This window comes from Actinia tenebrosa, unplaced genomic scaffold (assembly GCF_029948245.1).
Source record: "Actinia tenebrosa isolate PJP-AT-01 unplaced genomic scaffold, QUT_ActTen_1.0 PGA_scaffold4__44_contigs__length_22323623, whole genome shotgun sequence".
Lineage (NCBI taxonomy): Eukaryota > Metazoa > Cnidaria > Anthozoa > Actiniaria > Actiniidae > Actinia > Actinia tenebrosa.
The window spans coordinates 20,603,017-20,629,360 of record NW_028292581.1 but is presented as its reverse complement, the minus strand read 5'-3'; the positions used below and the strand labels follow the sequence as shown (position 1 = coordinate 20,629,360).

The window sequence follows — 26,344 nt, the reverse complement described above, 5'->3', positions numbered from 1 at the left end:
TCCGTCCCTTACCGAGTGAGAAGAGGTTGTAAAATATATACTAGAATTACTAAAAGCAATTAGATCTCAACAAAACAAGCTTGTTTGCAAGTATGAGAGGTGGGGAGGGGCGGAATTAGGGGGCGAGGGGAGGAGGATGGGTCAGCACCCTTTTAGTTTGCAGTTGGTCGTGTTCCCCGGGTTGGCAGTGATACAGCAGGCCATGTACCTGTTAGCTAAGACTCATATGTCCTTTCATATGCAACTGGTCGTGCTAAACGTACTTTTTATTGTTACTAGGCGATAGGTTTAACTAAAAGGAATTTAGTAGTGAGTGTAACATACCTCCGTGCTACTCAGAAGAATGTGACCGTTAAAGACTCAGTGGCTCAGTTAATGATTCAGGAGACAGTCTTATTTCTATACCAGCCACACTTGCTATGTGAAGGATTAAAGATTTTATACACCGAATCGAAATATGGCGACCAATTTGAATAACTATTGTTCTGCACTGACTAGCGACTGACTAGCCTCGTGTTCACGTGGAAACATAAAAGCATTTTCACATGTATGAGAGGCTAGTCAGTCGCTGGTCAGTGCAAAACAATAGTTACTCAAATTGGTCGCCATATATTGCCATGTCGCCATTGGTTCGGTGTATAGCTATTTTTCTGAGGTTTTTCTGTCTTTCTAAAGGCAAAGCTACCAAGACACTTCGCGAAATATAAAATAAAATATTTTCCCAAACGCCCAAAGTAGAATAAAACCCATGCTTAACTTCGTTCCAATTCATCTAAGCTATAAGTGAGTTATGATCAAACCGACCAAATGTACGCATGTTTTCTTTTTTCAAAAATGAAATATGATGTCATAAAATGAAATATGAGGTCATCACGCATATCAGTAAACTATCCATTTCACAACTTAGTTTTATGTATGAGCGTAAAATATAAGAAAAACGTTAACGTCTAAGAGGTTTTAACCAAGAGAAAATGAACTAAGAGAAGGAATCCGCGTGCCCCATCATGTGCACAATTTGATGCTATTTTTAGAATCATTGATGCTATTTTTAACTCGTTACCATACCCGCGCGATAATCAGGCTTCCCTTTAATGCCTCGTTTTAGGACACGAAAAGCGCCATATTTCGTTTCGTCCACGACAAAAACACAGGCTTTTGTTTACTGCAAGACTGGAAGCCGCCTACCCTTAAGAAATCAACCAATCAGGTTCTTCGCTTAAATTATCTCCAAGCTAAAAATAGCATCAAACTGTGCACATGATGGTTACAAGGCTATATAGGTAGGATTCCTTCTCTTAGTTCATATTCTCTTGGTTTTAACCCTTTCCATATAGCAACCGTGGCTGAATAGGTAAGACGACACTCTCCCTCTTCCTAATGTTGAGCTTGACGAAATATTTCAAGTATTAGTCAATTGCTATATTGGATATCCTATTCCTGGCAATCCGGACTTCGCTGAGTCACGAGTAAATCATTAACACCTTATTTTTATCTAAAATATTCCCGGAACTCAGATGAATATAATCAGTTCTGTAAACCATAACTAAGAATTTTCTCAGTTGAAACTCACCACTTTCATGGCTCTATCAGACAATGTCCAATTTGAAGTGATCAATCGCAAAGCTGAATTCTACAAACCTTTTCAAAACGATGAAGTACTGGCAATTGAAAGAAATATAAAAGATTCCGTGTCGAAGATTATCGCGAGAACGACGATAGAAGATCCCAGTTTTGAGTTCAAAGATGTCATTCTATCAGGAAGCATCGCTGAAGGACTCCAAGTTAGACATTACGATTTTGACTTTCTTCTTGTTTTGAAAACGAAGTTTGAACTAAAAGAAGATGACACTTTAAAGCCTGGTTTTGTGAACATAATCTTGGAACAGAAACTTGACCCGTTTAGGTTACGGAGAAGATTTTATCGAGCTTTGATGAAAGCGTTACGAAGCCTTCACCTCACCGACAACGTCCTTGTAACTCTCAAAAAAAAAGCAGTTTCGGTTAAACTGCAAATTGTCGATGACACGTTGGCCTGCTCACATACAGATGTCGACTTGGTACTCGCTCTTCAACCTCCTCTCTCATTTTGGCCGAGATGCTCAAAGAAATGGAAACTGGAAAGATCACTCCACAAAGGACTTCCGGCGGAAGTGATAGAAGAGATTGTAGCTAATGGTGTGTATTTTGTACCAAGGTACGAGTTCGTATCAGGCAAACAAGAACAATCTCACTGGCGTGTTTCGTTTTCAGCTGCTGAGAGTGTCATTATCAGGAAAATGACACTAGCCCAGAGAAGTGCGTTCAGAATGATGAAGGTGATCTTAGAAAGACAAACAAAAAAGAGCATCCAAGACAAAGAAACAGACGAATGGACTAAAAGCTTCGTTGATAAAATGACAACTACCTACCACATTAAAACCATTCTTCTTCACCTGAATGAAGATGCCTCGCTGTCTAAATTAGAAGAAAGACAATACTTGATTTGTATATTGAAAGCGTTACTGCACTCTCTCAAGACCATGCATCTGACACACTACTTTATTCCTGATATTAACCTTTACTCTGAATTGAAAGAGAATCCAGCATTTAGAAATTTTCCTGAGTTAGCGGAGATGTATAAATTTTCTATACAACAGTATGAAGAATTGCTAGAAAATTTGCCAGAGGATTTGTCAGAACTTAAGAATGAAGCAGAACCCGGCCGAATAGTGATATTAATTCCTCCACATGAGGAAGCATATGTCATGAACGATGAAAACCCTTATATAATTTCTTAAACAAGTTTATTTTAAGCATGCCTTTTTTGTGAGTCTAGGCTCTACCTCTCATTCGCACTTCAAAGCGGCCCATTTCTGTCCTGGGCTCTACTTCATATTGGGATGAGTCTGCTAGTAAACGTCAAACAGCATCGGAAAAAGAAAAAAAAAAAACCTCTTGATTCTAGAGATCACTGGTTGTTCGTGTAATCAATATATGAGGCCAGCGAGCACAGTCAAGTTCCCCGCGACATATAGTTTTTTTCCAAATTCAAGCATTGTAATTGGCTGGTACTAATGTTCTCAGTTGAGATTGGCTTGTAGTAGGTCAATTATTTTATGACTCTTATGATTGACAAATGCTGGTAATGTCGGTAAATGTTGGTTAATCTGAAGACTCGTTGTAGCCAGAAATCCCTAATTTCATTTGGGTTAGAGTCAATTTATTTCCGCATATTCAGCATATGCTCTAGGTTAACAATTATGCAAAGCTATATTGTCATCTGATCGTGAATATATCTACAGCGTAATAAACTCCAATTTCTGCATATGAGCGTTAGAGCTCTTACTGTTAGACTCTAAACTTGATTGAGGCAAAGGGCTTCAAGGCAATGTTGTTTATAGAACAGTACAGTCTCTGTTCTAGGTTTTGTCATCATCTTGTGTCAAGCTAAATAAATCATCGTCCATCACTGACCTTAAGAACTGATGGCTTAGGAATAAAAAATGTAGAAAAAATTTCCCAAAATCAAAAACGAATGACATAACAAACTGGGACATGTTCTCGGGAGGTCCGGGAAGGAGATGGGAGATGGGAGGGTTGGGAAAGGCCATGGAAGAATAAAAAATTAACCTTTCACGCACTTTTCTCCTAAATCATGTGTAATAACTTGCCCAATTCATCACAAGGTTTTTTGTAGCCGGTGGGGGGATCCTAAGAAGGGGGAGGAAAAAGATAAAAAAGTAGCAACTATTTTTGACGGGGGCATCATAAATAAAATATAGTGTCTCATAGGGAGGATCAGTGAAAATGTATGATGCTTCAAAAAAAATCCTCCCCTCCCCCTTCAGGCACAGGTAGCCCAAGCTTGGTTTCTGTGGTGTCCTGTTATAAGGAAATGTATGGAGATTCATCAAAACTTTCAATAAAATCATTGAAACGTGAAATAAAGCCTCGAAATTTTACCCGATCATTGAGAAATAGCACTTCTTTCGCTCTGCGTGGTTATTTTTTGAATTTAGCCCGTTTTAAGGATTTTTTCCCCCACCAGTAAGAAATAAGAGAAGGTTGGAAACTCGGGATCCAAAAGCGAGCCATCACGAGTCTTTGAAACCTCGTACGTCTTCGAATTTTCTTTCCAGCGCCAAATTTTAGTAATGACCCTTCTCTCACATCCCTATAGAACCGAGAAAGTCGCATTAGAGATTAGTCTTCGCGTCTTTAAGCCATGAAATTTGCCTGTATTCACATACTACCTCGCTTGTTCTGACCCGTACTTGGAGCTCACTGTACACCAGTTCAACGGATTTCTTTCGGCAACCGACCCGAGGTCACGCCGGAAGTCTTCGTATCGTAAATGCGGATTCGATTTGGATATCGTATTTCTTCGAAATTATAAATTAAATACTTTTGTATCTTAGGCTGTTAAAAAATACACCCACCATAATTTTCGAAATTATAAGTCATAAATACTTTCGTATCTTAGGCCGTTAAAAAATACACTCACCATAATTTTCGAAATCATAAGTTAGATACTTTTGTATCTTAGGCCGTTAAAAAATACACTCACCATATAATTTCGAAGAAATACGATATCCAAATCGAATCCGCATTTACGATACGAAGACTTCCGGCGTGACCTCGGGTCGGTTGCCGAAAGAAATCCGTTGAACTGGTGTACAGTGAGCTCCAAGTACGGGTCAGAACAAGCTAGGTAGTATGTGAATACAGGCAAATTTCATGGCTTAAAGACGCGAAGACTAATCTCTAATGCGACTTTCTCGGTTCTATAGGGATGTGAGAGAAGGGTCATTACTAAAATTTGGCGCTGGAAAGAAAATTCGAAGACGTACGAGGTTTCAAAGACTCGTGATGGCTCGCTTTTGGATCCTGAGTTTCCAACCTTCTCTTATTTCTTACTGGTGGGGAAAAAAATCCTTAAAACGGGCTAAATTCAAAAAATAACCACGCAGAGCGAAAGAAGTGCTATTTCTCAATGATCGGGTAAAATTTCGAGGCTTTATTTCACGTTTCAATGATTTTATTGAAAGTTTTGATGAATCTCCATACATTTCCTTATAACAGGACACCACAGAAACCAAGCTTGGGCTACCTGTGCTTCAGGCGATAAATAAAAATTTGTCTTAAATTTCACTTGGCCTGTTTGGACTGCCTGTGGTCTCAGAGGTCACATTCATGGCTAAATCAGACAAACTTCCTTTATTTCGAGTGCCCAATCGACAAACGGAATTCCACAAACCTTATGAAAAAGGTGAGTTATTGGATATTGAAAGAAAAGTGAAAGATTCTGTGTCGAAGATTCTCGAGAGAACGACGATAGAAGACCCTAGTTTTGAGTTCAAGGATGTGATTCTATCTGGAAGCATGGCCGAAGGACTCAAAGTTCGTCAGCTTAACGAATTTGACTTTCTTCTTGTTTTGAATACGAAGTTCGAAGTAAAAGAAGATGACACTTTACAGCCTGGGTTTGTGAACATTATTTCTGAAGAGAAACTTCATCCCTTTTCGTTACGAAGAAAATTTTATCGAGCTTTGATGAAAGCGTTACAAAACCTTGACCTCACCGACAAGGTCCTTGTAACTGTCAAAATACATGCAGTTTCGGTTAAACTGCGAATTGTCGATGACACGTTGTCCTGTTCGAATATAGATGTCGACTTGGTACTCGCTCTTCAACCTCCTCTCTCATTTTGGCCGAGGTGTTCAAAAACCTGGCAAGAAACATCAAGTCATAATGGACTTCCGGCGGAAGTGATAGAAGAGGTTATAGCTAATGGTGTGTATTTTGTACCAAGGTACGAATCAGGAAAACAAGAACCTCAATGGCGAGTTTCATTTTCTGTTGCTGAGAGTATCATTATGAGGCGGTTGACAGAAGGTCAGAGAAGTGCGTTCAGAGTGATGAAGGTGATCTTAGAAAGACAAAAGAAAAAGAGCATCGAAGACAAAGAAACAGGGAATCTAATTGAAAGCTTCGTTGATAAAATGACAACTACCTACCACATTAAAACCATTCTTCTTCACCTGAATGAAGATGCCTCGCTGTCTAAATTAGAAGAAAGACAATACTTGATTTGTATATTGAAAGCGTTACTGCACTCTCTCAAGACCATGCATCTGACACACTACTTTATTCCTGATATTAACCTTTATTCTGGTTTGAAAGAATTGCCTTCGGGTAAATTATGGTCTGGCTCGAGAGAGGAGATGTACAGATTTACTATACAACAGTATGAAGATTTGCTAGAAAACCTGCCAGAGGATTTGTCAGAACTTAAAAATGAAGCAGTACTCGGGAAAGTAGCTATAAGATTGAATGTTTTAACCTCTTGAGGAATTGTTTAGGAAGTTCTTAGTCACTACGGTAGTTAGTCTATACTTCGTTTTGTAAACACGCTTAGCACAACGTTTTTGAAACAAGAGAAACTTAATCGGCACCGTATCAAAAAGTCCGTAAGAATATTGACGTTACGGACGCGGTTAGTCAATAATTCTTATTAACTTCTTGTATTCAACACACCAACACAACCCCAACTAGTAACCACTAGTCATTCTTATTCACTTGTTGTATTCAACACACCAACACAGTCCCAACTACTAACCACTAGTCGACGTTATCAATTTACTCGACTTTTTTTTACATTTATAAGTATCTAACGAACCATCACTCGTTGAAGTGAGGGTTATATACATATAAAAAAGTGATAGATCTTTGCTCTACTTGACTTCAGGGTGGTCCGCACTTGAGAGGGACATCAAGAGTACCAGAACGGGACAAAACAATGGTCAAAACAATGGTCCAAAATAGGGACCCGATTTTATAAATTAAGGTGGTGGGTACCGGTACATACCCCCTCCCCCCTCAGAGACCTGTTCAAATGCTCGATACTGGGGCTCTGCGTAGTGGCAATTTCTATACACAATTATGTTTTTAGCATACATGTAGACAGACAGTCTATTCATTTCTGTGGTTTGGCTTTTAGTTTTGGAGATGTTTGAAAACAAAATCTAAGATTTCACTTCCAGAGGTGGTGGGTACCGGGTAACACCACCCCTCCCCCCTAAATCGGGTATCTTGAGATGACAATTGTTTTGCCCTCATCCCAAGAACCTCTGGAGCCGAGAGGAGATCACTTGTACATTTTCGTAGACCGTGTTAAGTTAGTGCACTAATCAATACATTGCCTGGCGTCAAGCCGAGAGAGGCTGTTACCTACCTTTTGATTCGCAACTGGCAAATATGAGAGTACAGTTTTCTGTATTTACGGTTCCCTCTTTAAATAAAGTGTTTGTTAGATCTGAAAAGCCTATAATGAGTTTTTAGTGTAGTTCTCTTGTTCTCTTTGTCTTTAGGTTTGTTTATAAGTGTTCCATAGCTTTTGTTTCACTCGTTTCAGTCTAAGTATTTTCGTCATTTAGTCTTGTCCCTTAGGAGCTTTCGTACGCCTTATATACGCCCTCTATGTAAATACTTAGTTAGTTGGTGCTCGCAGTTTCGTCCCTTCATACACAAATGTAAGTTATTCGTTTCCATAGTTCTTATCGTTTTACAGTTTAATGTTTCGTAGTTTTTCCTATTTGTCATACTTACTAAGTTATTTATCTATTAAATGTATTTATCCAGTCTTTACCGTACGCTCTGCGTATGTGTAAGAAATAAAATAAAGTATGGGACAAGCAGTGCCAACAGTGTTACTTACTTACTTACTATGACTTCCGCCCGGAAGAACACAAAAACTACGTCCCAGCCTCTCTCGGCTTGAAATCAGCCAACCAAGCACAGGTTTCCCGCAACACACTAATTTTTCAAATGCAGTCATTATGATTGGCTGGTATTGCTGTTATCAGGTTTGATTGGCTTGGGGTGGACCCTTACTATTTTCCACTCTTAAGTGTACAAATTCTCGTTGGTAAATCAGGAAATGTTGGTTATTTAGAAGACTCGTTGTAGCCGGACATTCCTCATTTCATGTGGGTTAGAGAGTCAATTTATTTCCGCATATTCAGCCTATGCTACCTATACTCGTCCATACATACATCTAAAGCCTCTTTGTTAAGGTCCTTTTGCTATTGATTGGTCAATGTAAACATTATAATCTTAATTAATTCTCCCTCACTTTCCCAACATCCCACGCGGAAACAAACAGAACTGAATGGAACTGATATCAAGGTTATTTGTCCAAGTCATTTATCCAGAAGTTTATTTTTTATGAAATATATATTATTGCGTGTTGCATATGTGTGATAAGAATTTATTCTGTAATCCAATAAAGAATAAAGTCAACATAAAACCCCTGCCATGCTGTGATATTTGGACTCCCAGTCATCAAAAACCATGCTGTTTGCTGCCAACGGACGGCGGATAACGGCGAATATTAAAGGTGAACCCTTATCGTCGACAGGTTATGCGCAATAGCGGTTTGTTGGTATTTGCCTGGGTGCGTGATTGGACCACATACTGTTGCTTGTGGGACGACTGTATATAAATTAACCCCGAAGTCAATCCTATATCATATAGCACAAGACGTCTTCTTAAAGGGAGCTCTTCAATTCTATAACTTAAACATGTAAGTATAAATACTACTGTTTTTTTTATATATTCTATATTTCTTGTAACACTTCTGATTCATTTCTTCAAATATCTTTAGCCGATAAAACCGGGTGACTTAAAAATAGTTCCCTTATTTCACTCGATAATAATATAGCCAAGTTCAATCCCGATTCCATCAAACAATTTTGGCAGTTTCTGGGTATTCTATCTGTCATATATTTAGTTTATAAATTGTTAAAATATCTGACCTTAAAAATTATTTGAATTTGAACGAAATTGAACGAAAACTAGAAATAGTTTAATTTTGATAAAAACAAAGTATCTTTTTGAAACCCAAGCTTGTTTAGCTTTCTTTCTTGACTCGCTACAATTTTCCCGCTTAGTTTAACCATTTATGTATCTTGGCTTAGAAAGAAGTAATTCTATCAAAGAGTGGACCAAAAAGGCACGTCTGTTGTTCAGTATTACAGCCTGTTTGCTTATCGGATTGGCACGCTGTTTATGAGATTCTTAACAGCTAGAATATCGCAAACCGATAAGGTTTAACAGCATCCGACTGTAGTTCCAACAGTGTGAGTCAGATCACGGCGCGAGTTTATAATCCTTCAATAGAACACAGTTGTTTACTTACATTACGTTCATTTATTTTATATATTTTTCTATGCCAGGATTTCGTTAAAACATTTTTTTAAATAAACCCTATTTTTCCCTTCATCTCGTGACCAATAGATCAAGGCAGTATGTGTGATAGTAAGGAAAGTCCACGAAAGGTTTTGCCTTTTTTGTGTTTTCAATTCCTCTCTTCGTGTGTGAGTTTTTAAGCTGGGTTTCATATTTCTTCAACTGGCTGAGTAATTTAATTCATGTATATATGTGTGCCATGAAATATTTGACGTCGAGCGATTTTGCATATTAGTTCACTATTGAAATTTGAAGTTCGACTAATGAAGTACTTTTCTGTAACCTGAAAAACGAGTGGGATAAAGTTTCCTTTTCTAAATATTTCATCCAAAAATGCCCGGTGACTATACAAGGCAACCATTCAGTTGCTTATTGTAAGTTGTATTCTTTGATTTTAGAAAGTCCTGTCGGAATCAAGGATGAAATCGTTGCTACACTTGGTGTTGGTGATAGGGTTGGCCAGCGTTCCACACGATCTCCAACAGTTTACCACACGATCTTTGGGGTCAGAGGATCACTCCCTTTCTCGAAACCATGGTAATAGTATTGGTGGTAATTCAATGAGTGTGCTAGTGGCTGGAGTATCGGCTGTACCTAAGAGATCTCAACGATCTAAATTGATCTTCCAAATATCGATCGATACCAGAGACCCCAAGAAAAAGAGCGGGGAAAAAAGAAAAGGTAATATATTCAGTAATGAGTTGAAAATATAATCAGATTGTAAAAATACAAATTCTGCTTTCTCAGCCATGTGATGGAAAGATGAAGTGAAGTCTGGTCCACTACACTAGTCAAAATCCATTGAAACCTTCAAAACGCTTGTCATTTCTTGAATAACAGTTTTTTTTGAATGGTTATGTTTGTAGGAAAGAAATCAGTACGTGCTAAACGCAGGAAAATACTCATCAACCGCAGAAGATCCAAAAGTAATCATCAAAAACAAATAGACAGACGTCGCAGTCACAGACATCATTACCATACTTTAAGAAAACAGTACATCAAAAAACTAAAAGGAACCTTGAAACACGGAAACCATTACCACAAACCACGGCTAAACAAAGGTTTTTTTAAAACATGTTGTCGAAGACTGGTTGGAAGGAAGGATGTTACGTTGAACAAGAGGAGATATGGTCGCAAAAGACCGTCACGTAGGCAGCCATCAAGAAGACACAGTCCTTTCATGAGAAACTCCAGGCGGAATCAACAGCATAGACGTCAAAATCATCGACGCAGAAAAACACCCATCCGTAGAAACAACCAGCATAAACGACCTGCATTGTCACGCCGTAACCAATGGCGACGACCAACGAAAGTACCTTGCAAGCATTCATCTGGGAGGAAGGGATATCAAAAGAAAGGACATCAAGCTAGAAAGATACCACGTCGCAGAAAAACTAGAAAGTCGAAGGCTGTCGAGGTTTGGGCCGTATGAGAAGAAGAATGATACTGACCGCCGTCAGTAAAAGTTGAACACTGTACAGATTCTTGAAATATATATTTAGATAATACGTATAACTTTCGCTCCTTCAAGGTCAGTGTCGGGCTAGGTCAAGAAAAAGTTGGAGGAGGGAGAGCAAGACAGCCCATTCGTACGTAGTCAAATGCAGTCTCATTTGTCTCGTCTTAATACAACTTCCAAAGAATGTTGTAGAAATAAGATGGCATTATATATCGCAAAGTGAGTAGGATTGAAAACAAATATAGAATGCTTGTATTGCATGAGTGATGAGTGCGGTACTGATTAGCAGCACCTACATGGTAATGGCTTGCCGTCGCTTTCACGCTTCAGTTCATCCAATCACCATGCGTAGCTACACGGCTACGGTAATATACGATAACATGTTGAAAACATAACGAATATTTTTTTATCATTAAAAAAAAAAAGTATTAATTTTGTCTAAATTGTCAGAAGAAATCATGGGAGTAGGGGGGGGGGGGGGTGCTATATATTTTAATAGATAGGAGTTGAGTTATTGTATATTTTGTAATAAGACTGCATATGTTACGAGTTATCATTTGTATCCTAAAATATGAGTTTATTTTGCTCTCAAGGAAAAGCATACATCGTTTATATGTGTTCATATATAACATGTATCATTATATGTTTTGTATAAAAATAAAAATCGTAAACTATATTATGATGTTCGCTGCGTGATTCACGGACGTAAAGAAAGAAAGACAGATATATTGGATAAGACATACAAAAGAACTGACAGACGGGGCGACCAATAGACCAACCCACCGGCCGTTTGTCTCGCAGACCGACACACAGACAGACAGAGAGAGAGAGAGAGAGAGAGAGAGAGAGAGAGAGAGAGAGAGAGAGAGAGAGAGAGAAGCAAGTGTAAAAGTATACTTTCTTTTAACAGCAACAAATTTTGTTTATTTACTGTATTCCCTACAATGTTGAAACTGTATACGCATGGAAATATATAATTAAACAAGGCAAGTAAAAAGGTAGGTAATGATTACATAAGAAATATAACAGAACCGCGCCGGCTGGGACCGAAAGAGGTTCTTCATTTACATGTAACATACGTACATTTCCCAGAACCTCTATACTTTTTGGGTTTAATATTTGTGCTCTCTTTAAAGACCGGATACCAATAATGCAATACTAAAAAATCATATGATATCAATACACAAAACCATTATCTTTTAACAAGGCCGCGTCCAAGAACATTGGAATCCATCTTTACCACCTGCCCAGGCCTAGACAGTTTCCATAGCAACAGAGTCGAATGTTTTTATCTCACCAGAAATTAAATTATACATAAAATTTTCGTTCACATGATTCTAGCTCGTCTCAAAACAAAACGCGACCGGCTTATGTGGGGAATTTATGAAGGTTGCTCGATTCTTAGCTTTTATTCGTGATAGCTTTATTTCTCGCTACAGGATCAGGTTTATTCACAGCGGCCTTATACTGTGGTGAGCGAGAACGCCGGTTAGGCTACCTTGTCAAGTGCAATTACTTCACTTTATATGTAAGTATCTTTAATAATCGTAAACTACTGAAGAAGCCATCAATTCATTTAAATGTCTAAACTAGAGGAATAATTTTACATTTGTGGCAGACATTCCTATTGCAATCCTAGAAGACTCGAACAGCTTCACTCAATAGTGAACTAGAACTGAACCACTGATCGACTGTCACTATAGTCCAGTTATTAATGTTTATGTAGTTAAGGAAATGAAGTTATCTCGTATATATGTAATTGTATAATGCACTTACTTCAAATGGAGCAGATTTTTCTATCATTATTAAATATTTTCTGTTAATTTTATTCGCGGATTGAACAACCAATTTGACGGCAAAATTACTAAACTTCTAGGAAGTGAAAAAATCCCCTTCTTTTGTCATCCATTACTACTTCTACAAATTCATTTCATTTTTTTGTAGGATAGGGAGGCCATAAACGACTCTGAAAAGTTTGTTTTCCAAAGATCATGGTTTGAAAAAAAAACAACAAAAAAACAAAAAAAACTAGCTGACGATTCAAAGTTTAATTCGTTTTCACTCCACTCCACTATGATAACGTTCAGTTGCTAAATTATGAAGATGGCTTCAGCTTTTTTTTAAAACTTATTTTACAAGCTCTACTTTACCTTTCTATTTGTTTTCTAAATTGTACTTGATATAGTTTTCCTGGTGTTTTGATATCGCCCTAACCGTTTCATATTTTCATTAAATCCTTTGAGCCCGGCAGGATGAAGTTAGTTGGAAACTACTAAATCCACGGATCCCTTGATCAATCCTTTAATCAATATTCCCGTTGATCAAGAAATTCGATTTTCTTCTTAAACAAGCTTAAGTTGTTTTTCTTTTTTATAAATGACAAAAAAGAGCACATTCTGGAATAATGTTTCAAACCCCTTGACAAGAACTTTAGTTTTCTTTGATGAATTTGTTCTTGCAAGTTTGCTTTTAATTTCTTGAAGTCGGTCTACCGCTTGAGTTTACCGCTTTTTGTTGACCAAAATTCATATTTTTGTACAAGATAAATTTGCTATTCTGTTAATTATCAACAGAACGACAATTTTCTTTGGCATTGTTTTGAGGTATTACCACGAAGGCGGTCCAATGTGTTTTGTAGCTTCAAAAAGCGCTGTGAAATGACCTATGAAGAGGATACATAATTAAAGCAGTTCGATAGTTTCCGCCTTTAGCACGTGATTTAAACGCACATTTGCACATTCATGCTTTCCACTAATGGCTGACTGTGTTGATTGGGTGTCAACGACCAATCAGTTAAGACAATACTCGCCCAAATGCCCAACAAATTATCACCTTTCTAAACTGCTCTAACTTCTGGAAGGTTTAAGAGTTTTAGCTGTTTAGTACGCTTTTTGTTGTTAATAATTTCATCTGTAAGAAGACTTTAACTTGTAGTCTATGACTGAAATTCTTGGCCAAAAATAGCCAAGAACTTTTTGCTCGCCGGCGTGTACATTGTTCGTCTGTATAGACAAGGATTCTTAACCGTTACATTGTTTGGTATGTTTACAGGAATGACTGATATAATTAAAGTGAAACAACTGGTTTTAAAGTAAAACAAACCGATTTTGTCAGGTGAAATATTGGAAGAATCCAACGAAGTGATGGCGACAGGGACATATATCATGGAACAACCAGAACAAGAACTCGAAGCTGCTAGAACTGACGAAAAGATCGATTATCAATCAGTAAATCCTACAGACCCGCAAAATAGCTCTCAAGATATATCATCATCAGATCCACCAATATCACCACAGCCCGAGCAGAGAAAGGTAGACTCTTAATCTATATATCTACTGCCATTGATTCTCAAAAAAAAAATCGAATGCCACCAAATAATACTGGGATACAAAAAAAAAAAAAAAAAAAAAAAAAAAAATCAATTATTATACGCCTACTTGCAAGAACGTTGTCATACGATATCAGAACATTCGTAATTTAGTGAGAAAGGAATACATTAAAAGACAAAAGAAAAAGTTCAGCTTCAGTGATCTTCTTTTGTTTTTTAATATAATTCCTTTCCCACTAAATCACTAATGTTCTATATTTTCGTATGACAACGTTGTTGCAAGTAGGTGTAATTGGTAACCGTAATATAGGGTTGTTCGTATTATAGAGGTCTGTTTATATCGATCAAGTTTATAGAATTGGTGACCTTAAAATACAGGTGTCCGTATTATAGAGGTCTGTTTATAATTCAATCAAGGAAATAATATAAAGTTTCCAAGAGTTTCTCTGTTCCCCTCTGTTCATTTAAAAAAGATTCTGATATTATCGTCATTAATATGAAACAGAACTCCTTCTTAGACAAATACCTGAGTGAGAGTTCAGAGGATGAAGAAGCTGATGAAGAAAGCGAGGCGGAGGAAAAACGAAAAAACGAACCAAGGAAAAGCAATAAGACGAAGAAGAATGAGGCGAGGAAGAGGTGCGATAGCTATATGTATAGAGAGATCTTCATTATGATTCGCAGGCTTCATTTCATCGCGGGAGGCATTTTCTCCGAAGCTCGCTCGCGGTACGCGACTGCCTCAGATCTAGAGTCCATCGAGCTAGCTTAGCCTAGTGGCCGTTTCCAGGAGTCGAAGTCGAGAACTACCTTACCTTTGGCCAGCAGCCCCTACCTTTGGCCAGGGACGCGGGAGGCGGGCCACTACGCCATCCTGCGCTGCCCCAATTTTTTAAGACGAGCTTATTATCTTTATATGAAATAATACATTATAGAGTTTTTTCATCCAAAGAAAGAAGAAAGAAAGAAAAAAGAAAGAAAAAAGGAAGAAAAAAGAAAGAAAAAAAAGAAAGAAGGGGAAACTTTTTTTTTTTAGTTAATTAAAAAAAAATTAAAATTAAAATTAAAAAAAAAAAATCTAACCACATTCTATTGTCTTTCTATTGTGCGCAAATATTCGTTTTGGTAACCATAGCAATACCAAGCAAGAAGAAAAAAATAACCAACGAAACAAACGAGTAAAAATAAAGAAAAAAGGTGATTCAAGTGAGAAGAAGATCGAAAAAGAAAAAGATATTGGAACAGAAATAAGACGATATACTACGGGACGTCAGCCGTCTACAAAATGGCAAAATCTTCGACTTTTTGAAGATGACAATGTCGAAAGGTATTACTATCACAGATATTATGCCAAATATTTGACAGTAATAAGTTCACTCTCTAGAAAGTACAAACGCGAGAGATGACAGAATCCTGTAGTATAGATTTGCAGAGCCGCAAATATGTACCTGTGACTGAACTGAACTCGCGGCGGCGAAGGATAAATCCGCCAATAATAATGATCCATCATTTCAACCAATCAGAACGCAGCTCAAAAACATCATTTACTATAAGGAAGAGAATAAATAGATTCTTATCATATGACCCGTATCTGCCCGGGCGCGAAAAAATATCGCTCTGTGATCCTCACGAGTACCCTAAATTTCATATTCCGGCTGCGTTACCATAGTGGTTGGTCATTATGGTGTAGTGGTTAACATATCGGACTGGAATACAGAAGATGTAGGTTCGATTTCCGCCAAGGACATTTGATTTTTTCTCTTATTCTCTCTATTAGAGTACAAAACATTGTGCAAAATTAGTAGACAATTAGTCAGTAACGTTTAAGTATTTTCTTTCGTATTAACAGTAAGACAAAGTCAGGGGAAAAAAAAATCGGTTAAAAAGCTATTTCTTTTGTCATGCATTATAAAAAAATAGGGGGACAAAAATAACCATATTTTGTTGTGGTGTTTTTAGTGATGAGGAAACGAAAAATAAACAAACTCCTACGAAGGCAAGAAGCGTCAGAACTGAAAGGTGTGTATGTATAGAAATAGTAATCTACTTTTAATCAAATCAAATGTCAATCCTATCGAACCAAACAATTTCTGGGCTTGTCTAAGTCAGGGGGGGGGGGGGGGGGGGGGGGGGGGGGGGGACTCGAGAAAGCGGAGGAAAAACTCTCAAATCAACGTAGAGACTACGTAACAGTTTTACTCACGCCAGTGTGACGCTGGCGTCCAGGGAAACAATAAGTAATGTTATGTTTTATTAGCTCTCATATATTTAATTTCAGATTCCTAACAACATATTTAGGCTCAGGTTCAACGTCGAACTTTACATGAGCATAACCTAATTGAAACAATGGATAACATGATGTCATTAGGTTCGGCTCATGTAAAGTTCGACGTTAGACATGAGTCTAAGTTAAGATTAAAACCGATGTTAAACGAATACTATTAATTAACCCGTTCAGTCGTAGGTATACTGTGATGTCCGAACGGAAGTCTGTCATTGGACGAGCCGATACAGAGAACAGTGAAAGCTCGACAGAAAGCCAGGAAGAAGATGATCGTGTCCTCGATGGAAAAATAGTAAGGGAAAAATAGATGGATGGATGGATTAATGGATAGATGGATGGATGGATGGACGGACGGACGGACGGACGGATGAAAAATCACAGAAGAAAATATTTACTATATAGGACAATCACTAAGTAATATTGTATCTATAGTGCGTATGATAATACTGCTTTTTTCCCTAGAATGCAGCCGATTTACCTTCAGAGTTCTGGCAGATTCAAAGAATGGTTAAGTTTCTCAAGGTAACAAGTTTACTCATGTTTAGTATGTAGGATCTCACTGATGTTCATTTTAATGAAACCTTGAATGAAACCTTTATTTAGAAATAAACAAAGCCAGGGTAGTCCCTTCAGAACTAATAAAAAGCTCTGCTATCAATGGGAGCCCTGGCATAAAATACAAGTAATAAAATACAAGAGTTCTTCTTCTTCTTCCTAATTCATTCTTCATGTCATCAGATAGGCAACCCAACCGCCACAGTGCTTTGTTTGTGTGCTCTCAAAGACTTTAATCTATCACTGGAGATGAGTCAAATGGCGATCCGTGAGGTAAACGGCCTGCGAGTACTGATCAACATCCTCAGGACAGAAAATCAGCGATGTAAGATTGGATCACTAAATATCTTATTGCCTCTCACGACAAACAGCAAATATAATATCAATATTATTATCAAGCTGGGTGGTAAGTGTCAACAGAGCTCGGAAATGATCTTAATAAATACTGTCTGTGAAGGAGGATGGACCTAGTGAGTGATGGGATGACCTCAATAAATACTGTCTGTGTAATATGAAGGAGGATAACACAACTCTTGGAATTGTTTTCTTATTAAAACGTCTTAGTCCCGCTTTGTAAGTTAATAACGCCAACAAAAGGAATTATGGAAATACAGATTCTAGTATTTGTGGAATCAAGACGGAATGAATGAAGTTGGCATTGGCTGTTGCAGAAAGCAGGGAAAGCCGGAGGGGAGGGAGGGTGTGGCATTGGTATTCAAGCTCAGTCACTACCAACAGGTTTTGTTGTTGCCGATGCAAAATAATAGGAATTCACCATTTTCCATACAACAGTTCACTGGTTAAACACAAAGCATTCAGTCGAGGTTGCAAGGTTCAAATTTGGATAATCCTTTGAAAGTACCTTGGTGCCTCGCTTGAGCGCTTTGAGTTTGACCAGTGAACCGATGTATGGAAAATGGTGAATAAAATGAACAGAAGACCAATAAATTAGCATGTTGTATAGGTTAGTGGTACTGACATGACGATATACTGTATAGGAGTCCCAATCATGGTGGATCTCGTCGCTAATGGCGGCAAAGAAGTACAAGGACTAGCAGCAGCCACTCTTGCTAACCTGGCCATGTCAAGCAGAGCGAGAAACATCTTGAGACGATGCGGAGGAATACAAAAAATGGTAAATAAGATGGATATAGAACATTTAGAGCTAACCCGTGACAGTTTATGGGAAGTGTATACGTGATGATTGCAAAAATCAGTGCTGTTTGATATTTTTTTACGAGAAACAAAAAGTTGATATTTCTGGCTACTAAGACGTTTTGTAAAATCATTTCGAAGATACAAAACATTATATTATGAATTTTATAGAATCCATATATACATACTAGCAATGCTAAACTACATAGTATCTTTCAGGTTAAACTCCTAAGATTACAAAACGAGCAAGCAAAAAACAATCCTTCAAAGTCTCAGGAACAGAAGAAGATGGATCTGGAAGTGTATCGTTGTGCTGCACTCGCTCTGTGGAGCTGCAGCAAGAGTAGATGCAGTAGAACAACCATATACAAAACAGGCAGTGTTCCATTACTAGCAAAACTCATTCAAATTGATCGAGAAGAAATCCTTATACCAGTAATTGGTCTTGTACAAGAATGTGCTATCGAGGTAACATGCCACAATCTTATGAATCTCAGGCTTATGTCTTAATCTTATGTCTCAAGGAGAGAGTCCGATAGACCTTACATGTTACAGTACCCTACGTCTATCTGGGGTTCAAAGTACAAATATAAATAAATAAATAAATAAATAAATAAATAAATAAATAAATAAATAAAGCTGACTGAAAGAAAACAATGTAGATCAAATTCGATTTGGAGAAAAGTGATTGGAATGCTCTAGTTAGTATTGATGATTTTGATATTTGTTTTTAACATATAGGCTCGTTTTCGTCATGCCTTCCTTCAAGAAAATATGATCGAGACAATCGTGCAACATCTTCAAACAGAAAATGAAGAACTTCAAACCTACTGCGCAAACGCAATATTCAAGGTAACACTAAATTTCCGCCGATTACTCACACTCTTCGCGTCCAAGCTATAGATCCCTTGCGTCTGATTCTCAAACAGCTCAATTTTAAAGGACAAAACAAAAAAAGTTTGATCTCCTGAGAATTGGAAACCGGACAAACCTATTGCTGTGTCCTCCAAATTGAGATGCATTCCGACGTGATGCTAGAGATCTATTCTTTGGGGGGTCTGGGTCGAAAAAGAGCTTATCAAAATTCTGCAGTATTCAAAAAGGCGTCTGACTTGAACTTGCTTCGAAAATTGAAGTTTAGACGCATTATGTATAATGCGTTAACGGACAACCCATCATTAGCTAAGTTGTCTGATCCAAATATGGTCTGGAATTAGTCGAAAAATACTGTAAATATTAAGAAAAAGCAATGATCCTAATAAACTTGACCACGATTAAAATGTCAAACTTTTTGGTTTAGTGTGCTGAAGACGAGGAGACGCGTAAGATTGTGAATCGATTCGGCGGCCTAAAGCCATTGGTAGCTCTTCTCTCACAATCAGGAAACAAGAAGTTATTGGCAGCTGTGACTGGTGCCGTATGGAAATGCTCCATTAGCACAGATAATGCTCAAAGGTTGGTGCATGGATGAATAACTGGAGATGTTTTGGGTTCAAACTCCCTGTTCTGATATAATTGATATTTGCTTGTTTTCTTGTTTTCCATGAACAGGTTTCTTGAAATGAACATTGTCGAAATTCTCCTGAAATATCTACAGGATCCTGAACAACAGCAGCCGGAAGACGTGAGTTCAGTATATACAGTGGCGGATCCAGGAATTTTTGAAGGGGGATGACTATTGCAAAGATTTTACCAGGAATGAGGAAGCTAGCCATCCCCTTCACCCCCCCTGGAGCTGCCCATGATATAATTAGCCCTATATGTTTTGAATTCAGAATTCGTAAAATACCACTGTACTATAGATTCATTTTCTCAGGGTTAGGCCTCGATTTTTTGCAGAATAGTTTTGTGTTCTAGTGAAGGTCCGTGGAATTTCAAAGTGTTGCTTTTGTTAAAGTTGTGCATTCTTTACTTTACCTTAGGTGTTTTGTGAATATTTTGACGTTAAAACGAGGCTAACGCTGCGTAAATGAATTTGTTGTCCGAGGAACACAGCACTATTTTACAGATTTGAAAAATGGTATATTATTGTCAATACAAGACAGCAACACACCAAGGGCAACGAGCAAAACTTTCCCCACCATAACTTCGCCAAAACGGACTTTTTCTCAAAGTCATATTTTCCCTTATGGGTAAAGGGTGTAGAGAAATTTTGAATGAATAGATAATTAACGGAGTTCCTGTGGTTTTGGCGGGAAATTTTTAGGTAAAACGCGCTTGCTTTTCAAACTCTGATTTTTTCGCTACACGATTCGGTAAGATGCATTTCTGATTTTCTTTCTAAAGAATTAAGATTTATTTTCGTAGACTTTATGTGATCATATTACAGTACTCATGCAATCATTCAAAGTGACTTTGATTTTCATATTTCAGGTTGAGATTCATATTGTTGGAGCTTTGGCAGAGCTTTCAAAGATCGATCTAGGTTGTCGAGAACTTCTTGCATGCAAAGGCTGCAAGACTCTTGTAAAACTATCCACAACACCTAATGAGAAACTCGTCGAACAAGTTTCAAGGGCCATTGCTGCCTCCTCAAAATACCGGGAATGCAGAGAGTGAGTAAATTTTATGTAAATGTCTTTATGTATACTTCTTAATAGAGGCTTTAACCATAACTTGAATAGAGGCTTTGATGCCGAAAAAAGATAAAAATATTTTGAAAAAAAAATTTTTTTGTTTTGAAATCATTTTTGCAAAGGGAGGAAAACTGGAGAACCTGCCGACAAAAACCCTCGAAGCACGGTAGAGAACCATTTACTAGTAGAAACACCCGCTCACATACGATATGAGAGGAACAAGCGTTCTCGTATTGACTCGGGTAAACATCAATGAAGGAAATGAGTCAAAATGACAAGTTTTTAATGAAACAACTAAAGCAGAGTAAAGCCACCGACACATGGTACAAGGCATTGCCGCAATGTAGCAGGCAATAGAGGTGTCGAGCAAATGCTGAAGTAGAAAAGGATCCTACTTCAGGCAACATTACCTGCAATTTTGGGTGCAATGTTGCACCGTGTGTCCAGGGCCTTAACACGAAGATTTGAACCCAAAGACCAAAAACGGAGTTGGAATCAATGTTTAACGAGTATAAATAACTCAAAGCTTCCATGATTGCTATCAAGAATTGATTACTAGTCTCTATCAGTGTGAGTCTTTATAAAACAAAATGCCACATATCCTTCCTTTTGTCAATGGTCCATTTAAAAATGCAGTTATTCATTTGGTGGTATTCCCTGTCATGTCTTCAATGTTCTCAGGGGAGTATCAATCACGAATGTACTACTGCACTGGACCTACACTAGCTTATGTTTCTTTTTGTAACCTTTGCTGCAAGGCAAGCTGTTTGAAAATTGCCTGTTTGGACCCACTGTGGCCCATTGTTATTATCGCACAAGACAAGTTGGCAAAAGCATTGCCTCTTGCGGTGAGAGCGCTTTGGACTGTCGATCGGATTCTATTGACCCCTTCATATGTTAATCAATTGTTTTTGGTTTCAGTCTCATTAATCATTTGGACGGGCTTCGATTACTTTGGTCTTTATTGAAATCAAATAACCCAAAGGTTGGTAAGCCTCGACATGACTAAATATGGTCAAATGTTGCGAACCTCTGGCCACGGGTGACAATCTTATCCGATGTCAAAATAGACAACCGGGCAAGCAACAGTAATGGTTGTATTCATTAATCATGATGGAACATTGGAGATCCACTTAACCTGAAATAGCCATGCACTGTTAACGATGGTGTGACAGAAACAATCTCCCAGATAAACAATTGTTCATTGATGAAGTAGTATGGGGCACTAGATCGTGCAAACGCGCCATGGGAGATCCCTCTACAACACATCAAGTTTCAAGCTTTATTACGAAAAAGAAAAAATACGAGTCAACACCATCCCGTAAATAGTAAACAGTACCTTATGTAGACGGGAGGTGATATATTACATTCTGAAATAAATATTTGAAAATTTACAATCGATAAAAAATGTATAGCAAATAACGAAGAAAATGAATATTAAGAATATTAGGATGAAATGTAAAAACTAACCCGTCCCTCCCTTCCTCAAAGAGTACCCTCCCTCGGGTTTGTGACAACAAAATTGAATAAAAACATATCATTGGTTCAAAACAATACTGATGGTTATCTGTGCGTCTCTAATTGCAGGTTGTATCAAGTGCTGCGTGGGGGATCTACGGTCTAACAGAGGATACTCCTGTAAGTCTTCTTCTAGCCATGTGATAAAAAGATGATGAACATTACTGAATGGTCGATTTGTATTTTTAGGACGCCTGGGAAAATGCTCGATCGTTTGTTGGAGGACTGGAACTCATTGTTAATTTATTGAAGTCAGATGACATTGAGGTAAACCTATGCCGTGATCTTGCTTGTTTTAGTTACTGTTTCAATTCTGAGAGGTCACTGTGGTCATTATTATCTTCGTATCGTATTCATCTCTCTTCTCTGTTTGTCTCCATTCCTTGATTCTACGTTTAATTTCATACACAGTTCTGGCCATACTTTGCTTTTTCTTTAAATCTATTTAGTTTGTCCAATCAAGTAGCCAGAGTAGTCTAGAACTGTGTTAGTGGCCTGGTCCGATATAGTCGATATCATGTACTTATTTTTTCATTTCATTTAGCAGCAAAGCAGCACTAGGCTTCCCAAAAAAAATCCGCGCTCTCACAAACACAGCTCTCTCTACTGCTTGCATAAGGTACCTTTTTTTGAAAGCAGTGCTCGACTAGTTTTGAAAAGAGCTGGCAAGTTGGTGTGAAAACATCTCTGACATAACTTGATTTGTTTTACTTATTTTTACGCCTGACAGGTTTTAACAAGTATTTGTGCTGCAATTTCCAACATTGCCAATGATTACGAGAATATTGGGGTTCTTCAAGATTATGGCGTGGTGCCATTACTTGCCAAAATGACTTCCATTGTATGATATTTTTCCTGTTATTATTATTATTATTATTACATTATCATCTTAAATATATCTTCCAAATAGATGTGGATTGGCCAATTACTCTTGACACATTATCCAACCGACATGGAGGCTGTTTCACCGTAATATATATATCTATCTAAAGGGATTTTGAGTTAATGTGATCATTCCAAGAATTGGTCTTGACACATTGGACTTGACACATCATAGCATAAAAGTAAATTTGATCACCGTTTCATTTAGCGCCAACTAAGAACTTTAGTTATACATATTGAAATTGTTAAAAAATATTGTCATAACGCTAAATTATGTGTATAATTTGTGTGTGTATAAATTGTTCAACGTCCCTGCGTACATATTGGTTACTGATTGTGTCCCAGTAGGCGCACTACTCACACTAAACACTCGCGCGCTACTTCTATAAGGCGTTTGCCATTTTCTCCGGTGCTGCCTTCTTCAACACACCAAAATGGGAAATAACATTTGTTACAATCATGTGTACAACGTTTTTTAATTGTTTGGAAATATCGATGGATCAAAAAGCATGGGTGGGGGGGTGGGGGGAAACAACTGTTCTCTCTGTTCTCGTTTTATCCCTTCTTTTTGCGAAGAGTATCATTAAGAAAAATCCCTAGTTGTGAATATAATCGGGGAACCTTTAAGAAACTTTGATTATTTGCACGTAAACTAGCATTTGGTAGCACATCAACAGGCACAAGCTCCGTTGCAAAAAACTTGCAAAAAAATTGTACATTCAAGGTAGCTCGGCGAGAAGGAATTTGCCAATACTAACATGATGATAATTTGTGATTTTATTATTGTAGAACGACATGGAATTGCGTCAACATCTTGCTGAAGCAATAGCAAGGTAAAGTTACTTCTTAGACAGACAGATAGACCGGTTGAGAAAATTAGGGTGGCCCTGTAACGTTGTAGAGACGAGACGTTTGTTCTCTTCTTTCAGGAGACTACGAATAAAATAAATGCTATCGTTAGCAGTGGGGTCGCTCTATCTTCATATTAACGAATCCTAGAAATAAGATTCCAATCTTTCCAAACTGTGAAACAGTACTACAGTTGTAGTTTAGCTGGTGCAAAATGTTTTTCCATTTTCAGAGAATGTGTCATTCCCTTGAGATTGAATCGACTGAATTCGTCTTTTGATTTCAGACCATGTGTATACAACTCTTTTTTCGAGTTGTATACATCATTTATGTCTTCTCATGCCTAACCGTTAAACAAAGAAATGATACTCTAGGGAATGACACGTAATGCAGCCAAATAAAGAGATCTATTATGTACTAATTGCATATATGTCATTGCAATTAGATGCAGTAAATGGGAAAATAACGCCCAAGAATTTTCCAAAGAAGGGGCTGTGGAAGCCATGGTTGAATACTTGTCTACTGACGATATGAACGTGAAGCGGTCTGCAGTCCGCGCACTACATCAGCTGGCCAAGAATGCCGATAGCTGCATAAAAATGCATGATAAGGGTGTGGTCAAGGTGCGTATTGTTTTCAATATAGTTTGTGTTGTCTAGAATAGATCCAGTCTAACTGTCAAAAAGTCGTTTATTTCTAGACCAGAGCTTTTCCAAGATAGACCTAACAGGGCTATAGCTATACGAGTACGTACGCTTGGTCGGATTTTAACCGTATCATTTTTTACCGCCAGAACCATTTTCGCTCTTGTAAAAAAATTTTAAACATTTTTTGAGAACATATTCTCGCACACAACAACAACGACAACAACTAAAAAAAAGATAAAGCCGGAACACTTTTTTAAAACGGGAAAACTGTCGAAATGATGGCTACAGCCCTATTTAATCCACGCACTGTTTAAACATTTCAGACAATGTATCATTCCTTTAACAAATTTTCAATGCCAAATCGTTTTTTAACAGCCGCTGGTCCAGATGGTGGGCTCAGATGACGAAGCTTTGCAGGAAGCTGCTGCCTCTCCAACATTAGAAAACTTGCTATGGCCAATGAAAAAGCAAGGGCAGATAATAAAGCGAGGACACCAGCAAGTGCTGAAGGAAGGGATAAAAGTACATCAGCAAAAAGTGAGCTCGATGGCAGTACGGCGTAAACGGAAATTAGTTATTATTTAATTAGCGACAAGCCTAAAAGCGATAGGTCGTTTCTCCCCTATTCCCATTGAATCCTATTTTCCCTGGGAAAAATAGACAAAAATGATCCCAGTTCCCATATTCACTAAGGGACCAGGAGAAGGAAAAAAATCTGTTGGCTTTTAGAATAACGTATATGGATTATGTGTGTTGTTGTCGAAATATTCACTATGTATGGCTTCTAGCAAAGCGAGTCTAGATAGAAACTATAGTTTTAAATGCACGCCATGCAGGCAACGCTCACAACGTCAAATCCCAGGTCCATATAAGGGAAAAAAAATTGACTTTGATAAATTGAACAAAATAACTTGTATCGAGTATACGTGTGTCGTTTTCAAAATACTCACTATATTTTCTAGCAAAGGTCAAAACTACATTCTGTGAATTGCACTGTACAAGAAACACTCAAAACATCTGTCAGGGTCCATACGATTTTTTCCACAGTTGATTTTGATAAATTAAACAAAACAACGAATATATGGTGTATGTGTTTTACTCACTATATCTTCTATAGTTCTGTAATGTTCGTCACTGCACAGGAAAGCTCACATTTGCACATTACTACAGCTAGGTGCCAATACGAGAACAAGCACACTTTTATTAAATGCTTCGATTCATAACTAGTTATGATCTTTTGAGAAGGCTTGAGGTATAGATCCGGCCTTTCATTGATTTCCTAGAGAAATTGTTCTGGGGACACAATAGGCCGTTTCTTTTTATGTAAAATGAAAACAAACAAACAAAAACATCCATTGTTTTGTCCCCCAGAACAATTCCTCTAGGGAGTCGGTGCAGGGGATCTATAGGTTAATTTAGTCCGAAGCTTGACGTTATCTGTATGTCCTCATTTTACAAACAAAAAAAAAAAAAATCATATATAACTAGTGGTCGAGTTTGCTTCTGATATAATGATTGGAATTGGTGGAAGAATGAGCAAACCAAGTGCGGTGACTGCGCACTTTCGATAAATACACTGATTATAAGAAAGTTTCAAAGTATCATTCAGACAAATCGGTCTGAGTTTGTGTTAAACCATTGAAGCGACATATGGAAAAGAATGTTAAATCGGGCAATCAATAGTCTCCTTTGCAAATGTTCTTATAGTGTCGCAAAGGAGACTAGGGTGAACACAGTAAATCCGTGAAACTTTAGTAATACTAAATAGCACAATTTCATGCAAATTCCATTGTTTTCTATTGTTTAACTAGCACTATTTTGTACTATTTAGTAATTAGTGTTTCACGGAATTACTGTGGTCA

At 37.7% G+C, this 26,344-nt stretch overlaps 4 protein-coding genes across 4 annotated transcripts; all 4 read left to right on the top strand.

Moving 5' to 3' along the window:
- The first annotated feature begins 1,577 nt into the window (after positions 1-1,577).
- On the top strand, positions 1,578-2,777 carry LOC116287612 (cyclic GMP-AMP synthase-like). Its single transcript, XM_089036875.1, has one exon. It carries the CDS (start codon positions 1,578-1,580, stop codon positions 2,775-2,777), a length of 1,200 nt encoding a protein of 399 aa, XP_088893001.1.
- Positions 2,778-5,162: 2,385 nt separating this feature from the next.
- On the top strand, positions 5,163-7,302 carry LOC116287623 (cyclic GMP-AMP synthase-like). The gene has a single exon (XM_031694310.2). It carries the CDS (start codon positions 5,173-5,175, stop codon positions 6,328-6,330), a length of 1,158 nt encoding a protein of 385 aa, XP_031550170.1. The 5' UTR covers positions 5,163-5,172; the 3' UTR covers positions 6,331-7,302.
- Positions 7,303-8,478: 1,176 nt separating this feature from the next.
- On the top strand, positions 8,479-11,153 carry LOC116287332 (uncharacterized). Its single transcript, XM_031694003.2, has 3 exons — positions 8,479-8,564; positions 9,628-9,910; positions 10,096-11,153. Exons 2-3 carry the CDS (start codon positions 9,649-9,651, stop codon positions 10,659-10,661), a joined length of 828 nt encoding a protein of 275 aa, XP_031549863.2. The 5' UTR covers positions 8,479-8,564; positions 9,628-9,648; the 3' UTR covers positions 10,662-11,153.
- Positions 11,154-12,063: 910 nt separating this feature from the next.
- LOC116287447 (outer dynein arm-docking complex subunit 2) lies at positions 12,064-25,562 on the top strand. Its single transcript, XM_089037013.1, is given in 22 exon segments — positions 12,064-12,216; positions 13,740-13,999; positions 14,522-14,655; positions 15,152-15,343; positions 15,976-16,035; positions 16,475-16,592; positions 16,763-16,822; positions 17,039-17,261; positions 17,854-17,990; positions 18,230-18,478; positions 18,752-18,862; positions 19,311-19,465; positions 19,562-19,634; positions 20,384-20,565; positions 21,508-21,571; positions 22,174-22,224; positions 22,294-22,371; positions 22,835-22,945; positions 23,776-23,819; positions 24,281-24,458; positions 24,858-24,903; positions 24,906-25,562. Coding segments are annotated over 21 exon segments (2,574 nt in total). The 5' UTR covers positions 12,064-12,216; positions 13,740-13,831; the 3' UTR covers positions 25,046-25,562.
- Positions 25,563-26,344: the final 782 nt, after the last annotated feature.

What these genes read in the sequence shown, in the direction of transcription:
- LOC116287612 (XM_089036875.1), top strand. Translation starts at nt 1,578, where the DNA reads ATGGCTCTATCAGACAATGTCCAATTTGAAGTGATCAATCGCAAAGCT.
- LOC116287332 (XM_031694003.2), top strand. Translation starts at nt 9,649, where the DNA reads ATGAAATCGTTGCTACACTTGGTGTTGGTGATAGGGTTGGCCAGCGTT. An exon ending in GAGCGGGGAAAAAAGAAAAG is followed by an intron (nt 9,911 to 10,095) that starts GTAATATATTCA and finishes TTATGTTTGTAG; the next exon opens with GAAAGAAATCAGTACGTGCT.
- LOC116287623 (XM_031694310.2), top strand. Translation starts at nt 5,173, where the DNA reads ATGGCTAAATCAGACAAACTTCCTTTATTTCGAGTGCCCAATCGACAA.